The sequence below is a fragment of the Dendrobium catenatum genome, unplaced genomic scaffold (genome assembly GCF_001605985.2).
Source record: "Dendrobium catenatum unplaced genomic scaffold, ASM160598v2 fragScaff_scaffold_923, whole genome shotgun sequence".
Classification (NCBI taxonomy): Eukaryota; Viridiplantae; Streptophyta; class Magnoliopsida; order Asparagales; family Orchidaceae; genus Dendrobium; species Dendrobium catenatum.
In genome coordinates this window covers 1,364,555-1,384,722 of record NW_021319385.1, presented here as the reverse complement: position 1 = coordinate 1,384,722, position 20,168 = coordinate 1,364,555, and the positions used below count along the sequence as shown (strand labels likewise).

At 33.6% G+C, this 20,168-nt stretch overlaps 1 protein-coding gene across 1 annotated transcript; it reads left to right on the top strand.

The window, feature by feature from the left end:
- The first annotated feature begins 9,200 nt into the window (after nt 1-9,200).
- On the top strand, nt 9,201-10,099 carry LOC110108579 (putative invertase inhibitor). Its single transcript, XM_020839272.2, has one exon. It carries the CDS (start codon nt 9,262-9,264, stop codon nt 9,808-9,810), a length of 549 nt encoding a protein of 182 aa, XP_020694931.1. The 5' UTR covers nt 9,201-9,261; the 3' UTR covers nt 9,811-10,099.
- Nucleotides 10,100-20,168: the final 10,069 nt, after the last annotated feature.

Sequence of the window (20,168 nt, the reverse complement as noted above, 5' to 3'; positions counted from 1 at the left end):
CAACTTTAAAATTAGGAAAAAAAAAAACATAAAAATAGAAATGAGAGATTATATCAATAATTAAACAGAAGCAAAAAAATACCGATTATAACCTGACTCGAACTAGAGGCTATAAGATTCTACCTGCTGCAATAAATTTGAATTTAAGAGGAAGCGGCTGAAGCCAAAACTGGATTTCACCACCTATTTTCAAAAAATACTAAAACATAGTTGTACCAAGAGGAGGGTAAGCTGTTCTGAAGGAAAACTTCTTACTTGCTATAGCCAATAGCCATTATCAAACCTTCTTCCATGTGGCTACAGTCACAAGAAGAGGTGGTGAGATCCATTTTTGTGCGTTTCCTCTTCAGCCGCTTATTACTCTTCCCCTTCCAATTTGTTGCAGCAGGTAGAATCTTATAGCCTCTGGTTCCAGTCAGATTAAAACATTTTTGTTTTTGTCAGTTTCTTAGACAGTTAATTCATTGTTTAACAATTGTTTCTGAAAATTATATATATATTCACATTTTGAATGTTCTTATTCAGATGGTGGCTTGCACGGACAAAAATTTCATTTCTTTCTATGAACAAGTCCTAAGCTTGTTTGTGTCAGTAGCTGGTGGTTTTGGAGAGCTTTCTGAGTATCCAATTAAAGAAGCAGTAGAAGAAGATGAAGGTGATAAAATTTGTAATATCTCTTCCCACAGCTTTGTCAGAATCCCAAACAATGTCAAGGAAACACAGGATGCAGAAAATGAGAAGCCCCGGGCAGTCAAGGCCACACGACAAAGACTCAGACCTGCTTGGCTTAAAGACTTCTACACGGGTTGATTATAAATGTATATACGTATATTTATATGTGTGTGTGAATAGTATGTTAGTGTGCATGTTGATAAAAATTTTAAAATTAATAAGAATATACAGATCAAGAGCAAATAAAAAAAATCATTAATTCTATGTTTGTGTACACATCAATATCACTCAAGATCCATTATAGTTAAAAACCCATCAAAGATTTTTACTAAGCGTCATTTTATTAAGTAGAAACTATTTCAACTCAACTTCTTTATCATTTTCAGTCCCTTTCATTTCCTCCTTTTTTTTATTTTTAATAAAAATGAATCGAAGGTTTTTAGTATTGAAACAAATTTGAATTTTTTGTCCTCTTGAATGAATCAAATTTGAAACAAATTTGAATCATTGACGCGACAATAAATCAATCTCTTATGATGAAGAAGTCTCATCATAAGAGTACAGATCATAATAGACCAAGATTAGAACGTCACAAAGAAGCACATGTTTATTTGATTATTAATTATACATTTGAACTTGTGAAAACTAATGACTTAATTCTACTCACTAAAATATTAGTTTGCTGCATATGTAAAAGACAAAGGGTTTAAGGATTTAGTTTAACAAATATATTTAAAGACGAAGCCTAAGGGCTTAATGATTTATTGATTTGATTGATAATTTGAGAGAGAAATTGAGTTGGAGAAAGAAGTAATTGAGTGGGGAGATGCCATCAAATTATTTTGTATCATTAAGTTATGCCTAAGTAAATTTATAATTTATAAATCTCTAATGTAAGTTCAAATTCTTATGTGAATATTGATACGTCTTCAAAAATTATCTTAATTGGGCGCGAATTTCGATGTAAAATAAAATTGGAAACTTCAAAAATTAATTCGGAGACCATTCGAACTCTGATTTCAGCTAACTTACAGTCGAACTGAGCGTCTTGGAAATACGAACCCAACGACACCAAATTCAACTCGATTCGAGCCCAAATGGGTCCGAATCATGGACCCGAAGCGCTGTTGGAAGGTTCAAACCTCAATTTGAGATACCAAACGGTCTCCGATTTTAACGAGCTTATACTCGAATCGAACGGCTCGACGAGAAAAATCCAACGAGCCTAAGATCTCCAAATTCCGACATCTCTAAGACCTTCAAATGTCCAACGAACTGTGCACAATCGTAGGATTCGATATCGGTCGTCCATTCGACCACTCCCTATTCGCCCCTGATCTCACGCCTATTTACGATCTATGCCACTCCAGAAAATCTATAAATAGAGCCCTCAATCTTCACAAAGAGGGGTCCGTTGGCTAAATGAATCATTTTTCTTTATTAGGTCTTGTTAAGAGTTAATTCTTATTTAAATTTAATAAAAAATGTCATTTTTAATATTTTCTAACCAAGCATTTTTAGATCTATCTCTACATTTCTTAACATAGGTCAAATCCAATACATCTACTTTCATAACCTGATCATCAGGGGAAACTGACATTTAATGTGTACAAACCATCTAAAACAACTCTCTCTAATTTTATCTGCGATTGGAGCTACTCTAACCCTTTCACATTCTATCTTTAAGAGTGAAGCCCCTCAGTCACCTACCTATTCATTATCATCTGATCTATAACACTTAACTTTATGCTTCTTTTTTAATGACCAAATATTAGTGAGTTTTTGCATTTATGACTAAAATTATTTTATTAGCATTAAATTTTTAATAAATATCTAATTTAAAATCATTAAAATTAAGTATGAGTGAAGGTAATTATAGATATGAAACAACTAATATATCAAAGTAGATATTTCCATTAAAATATAATATTATTTGAAAATATTTTTGAAATGTGTAAGCTGTTGTTAAAGAAGCCAATTTGAATAAAAAGATTAGCTTAAAAAAAGCTATCAATATTAATTAAAGATAAATAGTAGAAGATTTCAATAGTTGTATTTAAAATGAATTGATCACATTAATTGAGAATATTTTTGAAATATGGATTAGGTATCTAAAAAGAAAATAATGTAATAAGAATATTGTGGTTGATATATAAATTTAATATGATAGAAACATTGAAAAAACGAATTATTTAAATAATATTTTATGATGTGAAATAGTTATACATAAATGAAATATAATAACATGGAAGAAGAGACATGGAAATCAAAATGAAAGAGCCGAAGTATTTTTTTATTTTTTGAAAGAGCCGAAACATTCTTTTTTTTTTTTTTAAAAAAAAAGAGATCTTAGCAGGAATAGAAATAATAAGCAATGCAATACATTACCATACTTGTCTCTTGGTCTAGTGAACTGAAAAACTTAGGTATCCTTACAAACATATATAATGAACTCTCCAACAAATCCTTGTTAAAATATTTCCACGGATTAAAGCTTAAAAGTCCTCAAGTCCAAGACGCTTCTCAATGTGGAAGCAAATTCAACAAGCTTGTAATAGCACAGTAAGTCCATTTGTGCAGGCACCAAAATCCAGAAGCTTCGAACGGTGCCCAGCCTACATCATCCTTCTAATGTAAAATCTTAGTAGTATGACCTAGAGCCTCTACCACGCAAATAACCAGCACCACCCAAGCTACGATCAGAGTACACAGAGTAAGAGCTTCCTCCAACATCAGAACCACGAGATAGATAACTATTGTTGTAGCTTTGATGATGAGTACATCCCATCAACATCAATTCCACCTACGGAGTCACTACTGTCACCCATTCAATTCCCTGGCGACCTCCATATAGCCCATGGGAATCACGTCCAGAGATAGAGCTATGGCGACCGTCATATCCTATATGAGAACATCCCAGCCTATCATTATAGATATCATCATACTGAGCGGAACCACCGCTAGCACCATAATCTAATCTTGCCCTTGACTGTCTCATGCTTACATCCGCATAACGAGGATGAGCATCATCCAGAGCTGAATATGGACGCTTGGATCCAGAAATAGAGTCATAATCTCGGTTGCATCATTCTCTATAAGATGGAAGAGCTTTTTCAAGCTTTCGACCATATCTTCATCAGCATATGGTCTACTTTTAGTTGAATGGGACAAAGTCCGAGGAGGGATGTTTGAGTATCCTCCCTTCCCCCACCCCACTAGAATAATCATCTTCATATGATGGCCGATGCTCAGTGGGAACCCTTCATGTGTTGTGCTCAAGGGTAAATTTCTTATATATATATATAGATTGTCTCTCAACATCGTTTGAATTGTTTTTAGAAATATTGTCAGCAGTACTAACTGTGGCTTCAGATGTAATGGAAGGCTTCGAGGAAGGAGTATGGTGTACTTCGTCTACTTTTGGAGCTGCTTTTAGCAAGGAAACTTTTGGTTTAGAAACAAGCATAGAATTCAGCGTTGATGATTTGTTGACCTTGTAAACCTTGACAATAGATGCATAAGACTTCTTAGGCTCATCCTATTGAGAGACAGAAACAGCAACTTCAGAAACTAGTTGGTCATCAGATTGACCCACATGGACCTCTGGATCTACAGCAACCACAATTGATGCTTCTGGAGGATAATGTTCCATAGGTTTAATAACTTCCTCACCATTATCAATATCTTCCACAACATGTAAAGTTTCATGTTCAACTAAAGTGGCCACTACTTGAGGCTCCTGAACCAAGAGTTCGGGGGTCAAAGGATCTGCTGAATCACCATTTGCCCCATTAACTATAACTAGATTCGCACCCACCTCTTGTTTGGCTTGGGTCCATGAACCTAACTATAACTTGATTCGCACCCTTCCCTTGGTTGGCTTGGGTCCACGAACCTAAAAATATCATTTAGGACAACATAACCAACACTCCTGTGGAGCAAGGAAAAATGAATGGGTAAATTTGCACAGTACGTTATCCCTTGCTGTCAAGGAACCAGTCAAAACAACCAGTACACCATCCTTGTTTGATGCCTGAGAGTCTGCTGACTCTATCTATGTAGTGTAGTCACTGAAATCCACAGACAAAACCTTGTCATTGATGGCTTGCATTGATGTCACTGATGTAATCATCCCATTTGAATCCAGATGACTCAAGATGCTTAAATCCTGATAAAATATATCGACCTCATCAAATTATTTATGAAGAACAAAATAATATTATTGAATAAAGGTACCCCCACCCACTTGCGGACTTGTTGGAGCTGCACCTAGCAATGACATATCCAAACAACAGCAGTGGCGACGTGGACCTGGGCTCAAATTCGGAGATACTGCAACAGCTCTCAGAGTAATAGAGGCACGAAGAGAACAAGAAGAGGCGAAGCGATGAAGAAGGAGAGGCATTGGGTTGGAAGAAAGAAGGAGCTAGGGTTTTACATTTGGGCATTGTCTTCTTCATTTGGAAAGAGAAGAAGGTATGTGAGATTGAAATAGAGAAAGGTTAATTTCTTTCTCTCGTTTTCTGATCTTTACCTACATTTTATTGCAAAGAGAATGATTCTCATGCTGTTGTTTGACCAGATCTTGTTCGGACCTTCCGTGGTTTTTGCATGTGTTAGCTGTTGCATTGAAACACATATATATTTCTCATTGTTGTTCAAAGAAGGTTATTAGGCAATGTTATTTTTTCAGGTTTAGAGATTGGGTTCTTCTTTTTCTTTATTTTTCAAATATTTTGTAATTATACCTTCCAAAGTTCTAATTAAATGTTTGAATCACATGTATTAGTTTCTTCACATATCAATAAAAAAATTATGATCGATGTTGTCCAATGGATGTAGAGTTCTTTGGTAAAAATGGAATTTGTTCACTATTTGGCATGGCATGAATGAGATAAATTGGAGACAATTTCTTAGAGTTTTTGCAAGTGAAGAAATTAAAGTGGAGCCAAAGTGCTAAGCTCAACACCAACATTAACATATATCTCGGCCTCAGATGTCATGATACCAAACTGAAGCATATAATGACTAAAATGTCAACATATTACCGTTCATGAAAAAAGAAAAATGATTGTAGATTTAACGGTGGAAGTTTATTTTCTTTTTGAATGATTTTTTAATAGATTTCTGGTGCTATATATATACCTGAGAGATGTGATATGTAAGGAAGCTATGTATTACAACATTTAATTTCTCCTACCAAGTATGGTAAAGTATAAACACAAATTGCTACACTTTGATAGCATGCCAAAAGTAGCAAAGAGAATTATGGAGAAATTGATAATATTCCTATCTTATACCCTTTGAATTAGTAGATTTCATTAAAAGGATTAGAGAGAAAATGTGCAGAATTGGTTTCATTGTTTTTTAAAAGTGAGATTGTTTTGCCATATTTTTTATGTATATATAAGCATAATTAAATAAAGATTGAGCGTGATTTGATTTAATAAGAATTTATTTGTATTTGGTTCCTAAAATAAATATGATTGAACTAAATATGTATCAAGCTGAATACAAGATTACAAGCACATCATCTTTTTGACAATCTTAGTGATAAAGAGGATTAATTTTTTTTTTCCTTTAAAATCTATATTAAACAAAATTAAATATATTTTAAAGAGTCATAACACATTTAAAGTGCTTAAAAATATAAAGTAAAGAAATATTAGTCCCTTATATTTGAATAAGATGGTGCAATTTTTCTTCCATTTAGTGAAAAAAAGATACTTGTCACACTACATGAAAAATGAGAATTTCTGACGAATTTTTTCAGTTGAATAGCACTCGTCGGAACGGCCAAAGGAATTACCAGCGGAAAATGTGCTGGAATTTACTGAGAGAATTTGCGGCCGAATTTTCGGCATAAATATCCGATGAAATTCTGTCACAAAGCGTCCTACTTAAGTGATTGGGTTTTATTTTCCTCTTCTATGGCTTATTCGTAGCTCTTTGAGTTCTACTGCTTCAAAGAGGTCCATTGCTTGTTCGTTGCTCTTTGACTTTGATCACTTCGACGACGCCCCTTGCTCTACAACTTTGCCTGCTTTGCCGATGTTCCTTCTGGTTGGATCCGCCTATGCATTTCGTTGCTACTTCCTCTGGGTTGATTCTCCTCTTCTTTGCCTATTCGTCGCTCTTCGACTTCATCTGCTTCGACGGTGTTCCTTGCTGTCCAGTCTCTTCGACTTCGCCCACACCGATCAGACGTTTGTTTCTGTTAGAACATTAATTCAGGTTACTGGCCATTCTTTGTTGGGACTTGCTCGTTTTTAAGGTAGCCTTTTTTTTTTTTTCATAAATCATGCTTCACCAATCGGTTGTGATGTGTGATTGTGATAACTGAAAGAAAAGATAATGAGAAAATTTCATAGAAGATTTGAAAATAATTGCCTCAATTTTTGTTATGGAATTTTCAACTATATTTTTGAATGCTTGATTTAAATTATTTAGAATCACATCAGTGCACTTTTAATGTCATTGCATTAATTTTGAGTAAAAGTTGACTGAAAAAGAGTTTTTATAATCACAAGTTATCTTCATCGGACACAAGTCTCGAGATAAAATTAAGTTTGAAACTTCTAAAATTAAATTCATAACCATATGAACTCTAATCAAAACAAACTTACAGTCGAACTAAACGTCTTGAAAAGACAACTCCAATGACACAATTTTCAACTCAATCCGAGTCCAAATTGAAGACCTAAAGCATCTTTGAAAAAGTTTGAACCATAAATTGGACGACCAAACAATTTCCAAACTTGATATGTTTATTATCGAATTGCTACACTTTGATAGCATGCCAAAGTAGCAAAAAGAAATATGGAGAATTTGATAATATTCCTATCTTACACCATTTGAATTTGTAGATTTCATTAAAGGATTTGAGAGAAAATGTGTAGAATTGGTTTCATTTATTTTTAAAGTGAGATTTCTTTGCCATATTTTAATTTTATATATATATATATATATATACATACTAAATATTGCCTCGTTAAATAGATGATTGAACTAATTATGTATAAAGCCTTTTTTTAAAAAAATTATGTATCAAGCTGAATACAAACATAGCGTATTTTTGACAATCTTAGTGGTAAAGATGAGGTCTAATTTGTTTTTTTTTTGTCCTTTAAAATCTATATTATACAAAATTAAATATATTTCAAAGAGCCATAACACATTTAAAGTGCTTATAAATATAAAGTAAATAAATATTAGTCCCTTATATATGAATAAGATGTAGTAATTTTTCTTTTTCTTTTTTAATAAAAAAAAAGATACTTGTCACACTACAGGAAAATTGAGAATTTCTGAAGGATTTTTCAGTTAAATAGCACTCGTCGAAAGGGCCAACGAAATTACCGTCGGAAAATGTGCTGAAATTTCTTGAGAGAAAGAAGCGGAGGAGTAGAAAGGGACAACACAGGGAGCCAGCATTACTCAACTTACTTTTCAAGCGATTGTTAGGATTTTTGTTTTAAAAACTTTATTTTTTCTTATTTAGCATTTCATTAAAAAAATCCATGCTGTCTCATGCCAGTGTGGTCTATGGCCCTCGGGCTCTCCACTATAGCTCCTCCAATTATGATTGTTATCTGAAAATTAAAATAACAAAAAAAAAAATCTCAAAGAAAAACTTAAATTGGCTCGAGCCAAATAATTTTATGGGTTGAATATATGCTCATTTGATCATGAATGAAGATTAGATCATTCTATATTATATTTATTTAAAAAAAAATAAAACTATATCACAAAGAATTTAATATAATTTATATTAAGATGAATTTAAAACTAATAAAATTATTTTTAAATTAGTACAATAAAAATTCTTCATTTACAGTATTAATTTTAAAATAATCTAATAAATATTAAATTTACGATAATATAAATTATATCATAATATTCTAACATTTTTTTAATAAACTACAGATATACTCTCCAGTCTCCACTAATAATTTTAAATGTTTTATTTTAATTAAGAAAAATACTATTTACTTTCAAAACCTGCCTGTGACGTTCCCATTTGAGGAGATGCAGGGCTGAGTGGGGACCAAGTTGGGTGGTCGTGCGAATTACTGATGCTCAACAACGCCATTGGTGCATTAATACAATTGCATACATATATAGCCTTCGTGTAGCCACTTGTCCGATTTTATCTTTAATTAATTTTGTTCCCATCTATATGCAATGCCCCAAGCTTTTAATTAATAAAATATGAACAGTCAAATATTTTTAGGGTTTTCATCTTATTTAAATTTTATTTGTTTCATATTACTCCTCATAATTTATATTAATTACATACTCCCCTTAAATTTTCTAAGATATCAAACAAAATTTCTTTTTATATCCACATTAACAAACAAAAAATAAAAAGGAATTTCAAACCGTTCCTGTTATGAATTAGTCTGTTTTGATGTATAAAATCATAAATAAAATATTTTTAATATAGATTAAATATAAACTTTTAAAATTATATTTAACTCGCATAAATAATACATTGCTGGCCACAAATTTCGCAGGAATCCCATAAATAGGACGGGCAAGGCAAAGCAAGCCAGTTGCAGAGCGAGCAACGCAACCCCGAAAGCCAAAATGGCAATAATGCACTCCTTGGCCTGTCTTATACAACCGCTCCTCCTCCTCCTCCTCCTCCTCCTCCACCTCCCCTCCTCCTCGGCCACCCTCCTCGAAGACACTTGCCGCTCCATCACCGCCTCCCGCTCCGACCTCACCCCTGACATCTGCATCTCCTCTCTCAGCACCGACCCCTCCAGCCGCTCCGCCGACCTCCACGGCCTCGCCCTCATCGCCACTCACCTGTCGATCGTCAACGCGACGAGCACCGCAGCGAAAGTGCAGAAGCTGATTGACGAGGGTCCCGAACCCAAAACTTCCGATTGCCTTAGCGTCTGTCTCGATGTCTACTCCGACGCTGCCGATCATCTCAGGGAAGCTTCTGCCGGGATTGAATCAAGAAATTACCCCGACGCCGTTACATTTCTGAGCGCGGCGGTAGACGCGGCGGAGAATTGCGAGGATGCGTTTGGGGATGAGAATATGAATTCACCGATGGCGGAGGACGACAGGGGATTTGAACGGATGGCGAAGATTGCGCTTGCCATTGTGTCCACTTTGAGATGATCAGGGTGGTATCGGTAATCAGCGGAATCTTGATTTGGGTTTTTACGTAGATATATAGATAATTAAGTTGAATATTCTGGGTTTCTTCCTTTCTTTTATTCGCGTTTGTGAGAGACCGAACAACTTTCTTTCTACTTTTTACAGCAGTTTTTTAGCAAAAAATTTCATAGAGTAATGAAAACTGTCTCAAACGAAGCCTGAGAGTGGCGGTGATCTCCACTTCTCTGTATTGTTTGCTGGTTTTTGTTCTCTGGGATTTGGATTTAAAGTTGGGAGGTTCATGCCGGGATGAGAATCTTTTGCCTGCTTCTTTTTTTGGTTTATAGGCGTGCTTAGTGGGCACAAATATGTGAAGTTGATTGATTTTTTTTTTCTTTTTAGCATTTAGGTCAATCAAATTCATGTAAAAGGCAATATTTGAATTTAAGACATCTTAATTGATAGATAAAACTCCTAATTAATACACTATGATGAGTTGCATAAGTTGATTGAATTAATGTAAACTATTTATCCTTAATATATGCATTAATTTACAATTAATGTTGTTATATCAATATTAATATGTATGTATTGTTATGCTTGATATATCTCCATAAATTCTACTAGATAAGCATGAATTTCAAAATATTGTTTGAACTAAAAAATTTTAGAATCAAATATAATATCATCTGAAATCCAACTTTAACAAATTTATAGTTGAACAAAACATCCCAAGAAGATGATCCCATGACACTGCTAGTAATCCAATTTGATCCAAATGAATCTAATAGAGTACTTGAAGCAAATATGAAAACTTCATCATTTATGGCATGACCACGTGGCCTTCTTGCTTGGATATAATCAAGATAGGCATATCAACGAAATAAATCTAATGAGCTAATGACCATTCAATTTTGAGGTCATTAATGCACTATAATATTGAGTAAATAATTTATGATCAATGGGACCATTATAAACTATTAGATGGTGAGTTATGAATTCCGGACAAAATTTTCCAATTTTATTCAAATGTATCAAATATAGTGGATTATTTTAATTGGATCATTCATCGTGATTTTTCATTTTCATTTTTTTTTTGTTTTTCCATGTAAAACTTTCTAGTGCCTTTTGTAATTTCTATTTTGTCTGCATGTTCAATCTTTGTGCAAGTTAAGATATTAAAAATTATGTCAGAGCGATTTTTTTAGCAAGTAAAAGTACTCATCAAATGAATTTATATATAGGCTTCATTTGAATATTTGATTGCTACTCATATATATATATATATATATACCAAATTTGTGCACATTTGCTTTCAAGTACGTAATCATTTTTTCATTATTAACCAAACTAATTAATTTAGAGGAGATAAAATAATAGCAGTACAATATATGTTGGCATTCTTATTTTTTTTTTCTCCTTTTTTTTATTTGCTTTCATTTTGCCTAACTGAATTAGTAAAATTTTATAGGTTTGTGCTAATCATTAAGGTTTCATTTGGAACGACTTTTTTCAGGCTTTCTAAAATAAATGTTTAGTAAAAAATTTTATACTAGAAAGCTTCTTTAGAAAGCAACAAAATGCTATCCTAAATTAAGCCTAAAGTTTCGTTTGGAATTACTTTTTTATTGTTTTCTAAAATAGCTTTTTAGGCTTTGTCGTGACAGTTTTCTTACTGTTTTATATAGTATTTTTTTTTAAAATAATAACAAAGTTGATAAAAAGTAGTCTCAAACAAAACCTTAGTACAAAAATTTTCTTTAAGATAGTATAAAATAGCGACAAAAACTGATTCAAACGAAGCTTAAGTAGGGATGGACTATTAATCAGCTTGATTATTCATTTTTTGAATATCAATTTAATTAGCTATAAACATTGTTATGTGATGTTGTTTGCAAGATGTGCATTGGATCCAAAATTCTTTCAGCACTACAGTAATAGCATTGCAGCAGGTGGTGGACGCATTTAATTGGGGGGGAACTTTTAAAAGGAGCAAAGTTCATCATTGTTTTAAGAATAGGAGCATAAAAATAAATGAATTTAAAAAGGAGCAGAAAAGGGAAGTGGGATCCCGTTTTCTGAAGAAAACGCAAAGCAGGATTGCAGGATTGCATTTTCTGAAGAAAATGCAAAGCAGGATTGCATTTTCTTAAGAAGACGCAAAGCCCATCCGCGTTTGTTAAGAAAATGCAAACCTGCCTCCCGTTTTCTGCATAACCAGACCCAGCCCCCACACCCGCAAAATTGGCAAAATTTGTTAACTTTATTTTTCTAAATATTTTCTTAACTTAAAATTTATTTTAACTTAAACAATGTTTTATAATTTAAACATATATCTATCATTTTATATTTAAGTTAATGTAAAATAGGTAATTAATATTTAAATCAATGATTAAATTAAGTAAGAATAACTTATTTAAAGAGAAAATATTAATTTGTTAATCGATAAGAGCATATTGCTTACATAAGTTTATTAAATTAATATTTAAATAAAAAATAATTATAATTCTTCATAAGAAAATTTTTAATCTAAATTTGATTTTTTTTACATAAGTTTACATAAGCATATTGCATATTGTTTTGTAATTTATTTTTTATAAATTTATATATTTTTTTAAATATTAACTTTTACTTAGAACAAATAGTTTTAGAAATTATATTTTTCTATATTAAATCAAGTATTTAACATCTTTCTTACTAAAAAGTTTTCAATATTACATCTTCGATATTTAGCAAATCTTGATATACAAGATTTGTTAAATCCCACTTGAATCCAACTAGCTCCTAAAAGATGTTTGGTAATCAATGTCTTTATGGAATCAGCTGCTGCTAATAATGCCTCTGATAGGAGTATTTTATGGAATCAGCTGAGGAGTTTAACCCCTGATCCATCCACAGCCTGGGTTATCATGGGTGATTTTAACTGTTATAGAAATGAAGAAGAAAAGTCTGGTGGTCATCAAGTTCATAATAGCCAGTTGGGTGAGCTTAATAATATTATTTTTGATTGTGGTGTGTTAGACTTAGCTTCGGTAGGGCTTTTCTACACTTGGTTTAATCAAAGGACTGAATCCCCCATTCATATTAAATTAGATAGAATGTTAATCAACGATTCTATGCTTGTTAGATTTCCTAAAGCTTTTTATAAAGTCTTACCTACGCATTGTTCGGACCATTCTCCTTTAATTTTATTTGCTGATAAGTGGGTTAAAAAACCTTCTAGATTCTTGTTTAAAAATTTCTGGATCAATATGGTTGGTTTTTGGGAGGAGGTTTTAAATGCCTTTAATGTTCATTTTAACTGTAGTCCCATTGCTGCCTTTTATAAGTCTCTGCAGATTCTTAAGGATTCTTTGAAGAATAGAAACTGGTCTTCTTCGTGCTACATTTTAAATTCTTTGCAATTGTTAAAAGATAAGCAGATTAGTTATATTTCTGATTTGCAAAAGGATCCGTTAATTAAACATGGATTTAAATAGGCTGTACAAACTCACTTGTGACAATATCAATATTCTTAGTAAGGCTTGGTCTTCTTGGTTGATTCAGAGAGCTAAGACCAAATGGCTTAGAAATGGTGAAAATGATCTTAGTTTTTTATATGCTCATATCAGAGCTAGGAATAATGTGAATGCTATTAAAGAAATTACCACTTCTAATGGTAATTTTAATAATCAAGTGGATATTGCTGAGGAGATTATTAAGCATTTCAAAGAGATTTATAACTCTCCTAAGCCGGTTAAGGAGAACAATTTCAATATACCTGTTGGTAATGTGATTCCTTCGGATAAGATTGGTTCTTTAACGGCGCCTTTTTCTGATCTGGAGATTAAGAATGTGGTTTTTAATGGCTCCTCTAGCTCTGCCCCGGGTCCTGATGGTTACACTTTTGATTTCTATAAAAAATCTTGGCATATTATTGGGCATTATTTATGTAAGGCCATCAATAGTTTTTTCTCCACTTGTCATCTCACCAAAGGGGTAAAAGCTTCTGCCATTATTCTTATTCCCAAAAAACAGCATGCTAACAACATTAATGATTTCAGGCCGATTTCTTTATGTAATGTGTTCTACAAGATTATTGCCAAACTACTTGCTAATCGTATGAAGCCTATTTTACCTTTCATTATTCACGAGAGCCAGGGTGGTTTCATTCAGAACAGGAACTCTACTGATAACATTTTGCTTGCCTCTGAAGTTCTTAGAGATTTTAACTTTACCAATAATCTTTTTTGTGCTAAACTAGATATTAGAAAAGCTTTTGATTCTGTTTCCCGTAGTTTTTTATTAAATAGAATGAGGCAAAAAGGATTTCCCAATATTTTTATTAAATGGGTCAAAAGTTGTATTTCCAATGTCCATTTTTCGATTTGCTTGAATGGTTCTTTGGAAGGGTTTTTTAATTCTTCTTCTAGACTTAGACAAGGTTGTCCTTTATCGCCTCTTCTCTTCTGTTTAGTTATGGATGCTTTATCTTGCAGCTTATCATCGATTTCTCTGGGTTACAACAAAGCTGGTTTTAATTTTAATGGGAATAATTTTAACCATCTCATGTATGCTGATGATTTACTGGTTTTTGGGTCTTCTAGGCCTCATTATGCCAGGAGTTTAAATAAAATACTTTCTGATTTTTCGGATGCTTCAGGTCTCAGTATAAACTCCTCTAAAAGTTCTATTATTTTTTCTCATCATTCTATGGATGATGAGCAATTTTGTAGTATTATGGGAATTTCTCAGAGGAATAGCTTCCTTACGTATCTAGGGATTCCTATATCTTCTGAAAGGCTTAAAGCTAATCATTTTCAACAGCTTTTAGGTATTATTACTTCTCTGCTAGATGGCTGGAAGGTGAGACTTCTATCTCTTGCGGGTATAGTTCAATTCTTGAAGTTTACAATTTCTAATACTCTTGCCTATTGGATAAAAGGATCTATTATTCCTAAAGGCATTTGTAAATCTATTTCTAAAATGTGTTCTAAATTCCTTTTTCATGGGAATATTAATGGTAAAAAAATTCATATGATTGCGTGGGATAAAACTACCATTCCTAAGAAGAAGGGAGGTTTAGGGATAGCCTCTATTGACTCTCTTTATTATAGTTATTACTGTTCTTTTATTTGGAACTTGCTGACTAAGAACTCTTTGATTACTTCCTGGTTTAAGAATAATTACACATCTCCCTGGAAACCTCCGACTGCTAAAGCCACTAAATTCTGGAAAAATATCTGTAATACTGCGCAGAAAATCAAGATGCATTTAAAATTTCAGATTAGCCCTACGGCTAACTTCTCTTTATACTGGGATCCATGGTTTAATGGGAAGTCTCTTGCTGAGTGTTTTCCGGTGGTTAAGCAGTTCTCTGAATTACACATTCAAGACTGTATTAGTAGCTCTCAGTGGAGATTGTCGGATTCTTTTCCAGATTATATTGGGCATGTTATTTACTCTGTGGAGATTAAAGAGCAACCGGCTTTGGCTTGGGACGGCTCTTTTAATCCTAAATTTAAGAATTTTAGTACATCTTACTATGACCACTTGGAGGAGGTTTCTTGGCATAATTATGTGTGGCACAAATATTATTCTTTGAGATACTCTATTTTTACTTGGATGGCTATTTTGCAGAAATTAAAGGTAGCTGATTTATTGATCAAGAAATCAATCCAATTCCCACATGACTGCTGTTTTTGCAATAAAGCCAAGGAAGATCACAACCATCTATTCTTTTATTGTGACTTTACCTTTCACGTCATTACTAATCTAATTCCTGAATTTAAAACTTTCTTATTTAGACCCATTTTGATTCAGGTTTTAGAAACTCTGGATAATCCGCTGCACTTTAACAAAAGGGAGAAAGATTTCAGCTGCCTCATTATTTGTTGCACCGTCTATCATGTTTGGAGAGAAAAGAATAATCGGCTATTTGCTAACAGTTGGAGTTCGCCGGATACTATTATTAGCACAATAAAAAATGCTATTAAAGTTAAGGCGTGTAGCTGGAATAACTACAACCACCTAATTGAGAAATTCCAGTTCTGATTGGGTTCCTGCATTACTGTTTTTGGTAGTTTGCTTTGTCTAGCTGGAAGAATTTTCAGCTGCTGTCTTTCGTTCTGTTGTGTCTTAAGTTCTTTGTATCAGTCTATCTAGTCTTGCTTGTGTCTTGGTTCACTGCTTGATCCCTTATCTGTATTGGTTCCGTTGTTTTGACACGCTGTTTTCTTATTTCTGGCTTATTGTAACCTTTGTTTTTATTAATAAAATGGGCTTTGCCCCGATTTACCAAAAAAAAAAAAAAAAAATTCAATGTCTTTAATTATAGAAAAATCTTAAATATTATTTGGATGCAAGGAGGATTTAAAATCGAGGATTTAGTAAATATTTGCATTAATTTCAAATATGATTTCAGGTGCCTTAAAAATTGGTGGGGATTTAATTTTAATCATTCATAAATTCCATAGAAGTAGCCCTAAACATTTTAGATTAAATATTGCCTTAAAGAAACGGATTGCACCTTTGTATTTTCTCACAAAACGCAAATGTGGCTTGCATTTTGTATGGAAAACACAAAGCTTGATCACATTTTCTTCTGAAAATGCAATCATGCTTTGCGTTTTCTTCAGAAAATGCAGTCATGCTTTGCGTTTTCCTCAGAAAATGGGATCCCACTTCCCTTTTTTGCTCCTTTTTAATTTTTTTTATTTTCATGCTCCTATTCTTAAAACAATGATGAACTTTACTCCTTTTAAAAATTTCCCCTTTAACTGGTACTTCGCAAAGCAGAGAATGAGGACGCTGACTTTGCGGCTCACCACCTCCTATTGGTTTGTGGCTTCAGCTATTAATCAATAGATTTTGAGTTTGAAGCTTGCATATGTGATATGTATGTGAATTTGACTTAATGACCAAAAAAAATATGACAGTGACTTCTGCCCAAGAGAAGATTATCTTATTATTTGAAGTGCAGGCATTCAAGATGTGAGTATTCAACTTGTTATGTTTCTTGCATGAAAAAAATCAATCTTGCAAGAGAGATAAAGAGGGGAGAGAGAGAAAAGAATGGAGCTACATGAATCGATCTCATATTCCTTTTATTCAATGGGCTTGGAACTATTACAAAGGGGCACTCAATACATCAATCTATAACCTATTTATGGTGATATATATACGGTATGGTGTCTTGTAAAACAACCTGATCTTAAACCGAACCATTACACAACACTACTATATAATTTTTATGTATTATAACAAAATGGAATAAAATGTGCATACATAGCAGTAGATGATAATTGTGTGCTTGTATCTCCATCAGGACCTAGTGTTAATCACTGCCCAACTTGGGAGACAAAGTTAGTATAGCACTTTCATTACGAATAAATTGTTAAACTTATATCTGACTAATTGTGCACATATTCTAGGCCGATTGCTAGAGTCAATTGCCACCCTCAAGCCACCTTCCTAGCTCGTAAAACCAATGCAATGACTCCAACATATTACAGGGATGTGCGGGGCTTGATTCCTTGGATTTTACTCGATATACTTAATTTAAGTGCTATTCACAAGTCTTAAGATTTTCCCCCACGTCAATATTTATGAATAAATGATGGCATGTAAATAGTTTGTCGATGTGATAGTTAGGTACTTTGCTCCCAGACTCATCCTCTCCTCTGCTAGGGTTTCATCAATCCCAACACTGATGAGCTGCTTCCCCTCATCTCCACCGCATGAAGTTTTCCTTTCCTTTGCTTATGTAATTCGTCTCTTTCCCTCCATGTGGTCTTTTTTTTCTCCTTGATTTTGCCTCCTCCGCCTTCGCGGATGGCGACTAATCAATTGAAATTGTTTGATCCTGGTTTTTGGCTGGAAATCTGATACCTAAGTCATTTTTTGAAGCTCTTTTTGGTGATGCCTTGTCTGTGGATTTTTCTGATCTATGAGTTTCCACTTTTCATAGTTTGCCTTCATTATTGATTTCAGAGGAGGAAATCTCATCCCTTATTGCTCCATTTGCATTTTCACTAGTCGAAAACTTTCCTAATCGTCGTTCGATGCTTGATGTTATTAGGAAATTTTTCTTTAATTTGAAACTTTTCGGAGAATTTTTGGCTACTTTTCTTGATGCTAAGCATGTGTTAATCAAATTGATCAATGATATGGATTATTGTTGTGTTTTTGCTTATCGCTCATACTTTGTGAATAACTGTTTCATGAAACTTACGAAATGGTCGCCAAAATTTGATATTGCTGAAGAATCTCCTATTATCCCTATTTGGGCGTCGTTCCCGATTCTTCATCCGCATCTTTTTGCTCCCCGAATCTTGCATGGTCTTGGCTCTATTTTTTATCGGCCTTTGCGATGTGATACTGCAACCGCAAATAGCTCTCGTCCTTCGATTGCCCATGTGCTTGTTGAATTTGATATTACTAAAAAAAATGTGGATTGGCCCGGAGAAATTGGTCTATATCCAAAAAAGTTTTAATGGATGAATTCCCTTCCTTTTGTGGCCATTGTGTGGCCATTGCAAGTCTTTGGGTCATCTTAGGAAGGAATGCATTTCTTGCATCCGCATTTAGCTAAGGGGCCTCTTAAACCTAACGGTGTTGTTTATGCTCCCTCACCTTTGGTTTGGGAGGAAATGTTGTGGATGTTGTGTGTGATAATGTGGAGGTGGATAATGCCTCATGTCATATGGGGGAAATTTTGTTTGTTTAAGAATCTACCGGGGTTGGGGATTCCACTCATGACAATGTTGATATCCCTTTGGCTATCTCTTCTCCTGTGCCTAATATGTTTATTGAGCAATGTGAATTCAGGGAGGGTGTTGATGATGACTTGGGGGTTAAAATTGGTATGGTGTCATATGTCGTGGCTATTGAGAATACTATCCCATCAGTGGGGGTTGATTTAAATTTTGGGCACAACAATGGCGTTGATAACCATAATACCCATAAGGATTTAGTTGCACTTGTTTCTAATGTTGTTTTTGATGCTGATGGTGTAATGGATCAGAAGGAAACTGATTTTAGCTTGTCTCATGAAAAGTTAGATTGTTGTGATGTTAACAAGATGGTGCTGAATGATTCATCTTGCTGATTGGATGTCTCCTAACGTAATTGTGAAAGATCCATTTGCTGATGTCCCTATTTCTATTCTATCTAATGACGCTTTAAGAACTTATTTGGTGGCTTTAAAGGATCCTTTTGTCAACCATTCTGATTGTCTTGATGAGTCCTTTTCATCGCCTGGTGTGAGTGGTGGGGAGGATTTAGATGGGACTGACGATCATTTCAATGAAATGTTTAATTTAAAGGTATGTAACCTAGTCAAAAATGTTTTGTCCATTGAGGGTGGCAAACGTCGTAGGTGTAAACATAAAAGGAAGTAAGCTTGGTTTTGTTCTCTGCTGTTCTTGGCACATTTTTGGCTTTTTCTATGGTTTTTGGGTGATGTACTTGGTCGGTTGGGGTTTCTTGTGATTGTTTGGTTCGGTGTTGCTTGTTGCTGTGGGGTTTGACTTTGATGATTCTTGGTGTGATGTTGGCTTGGGGTTTTGTTGGAGGTGGGTTGTTGGGGGTTCTCTCTGTATGGTTGTTCGTTTGGTTTCATTGCTACTAGTTGGCTTATTGCTGCTTGGTTCTTTTATTTTTTTTTCCTATAGGGTTACACAGCTTGGAGCTCGTCTGAGTTGTTTTCTTGGCTTCTAGTGGATTGGTCGTTGTTGACTTCGTCCGAAGAGTCTCTTCATAGTTTGCTTTTCTTCTCAATTTCTTGATTTTGTATGGTTTGAATCAACAACCCGTAGGTTTTATTTCAATTAATGTATTTTAGATGACTATTGATTCTATAAGGACTTGTAACATTTTTTTATTTTCAACGCACAAGCCTCATGTGTGGGTTTTATCCAAAAAAAAAAAAACAAAGAATAAATGATGGCATGTGGATTATTTAAAAGCTCATCAATGATCTTCCATTTCAAAACATAATAATTTTTTTAACTATGATAATTCATGTTTTCAAATTTTCTAAGATAGTACTAGACTTCATTTGAGAGAATTTTTTTAGTGCTTTTTAGTACACAAATTTTTTTTATATTTTTTTTTACTAAAAAACTATTTTAAAAAGCAATAAAAAAATCATCCTAAACGAAACCTTACTGTTTTCACAAAAACACTCTTCATGGGCTTATTATAGGATACCCCCTCTTTGTTTTTTTTTTGTGTGGAAATTTACATACATACCACTTTATTTCATATTATTTACATATTTAACACCCAAAACATTAATATTACATGCCTACCACTCATATACAACTTTAATATCAAATATACCACTCCTATAATTCATTTATACCATTCATACCATCCTATAAGTTTTAATATTTCAT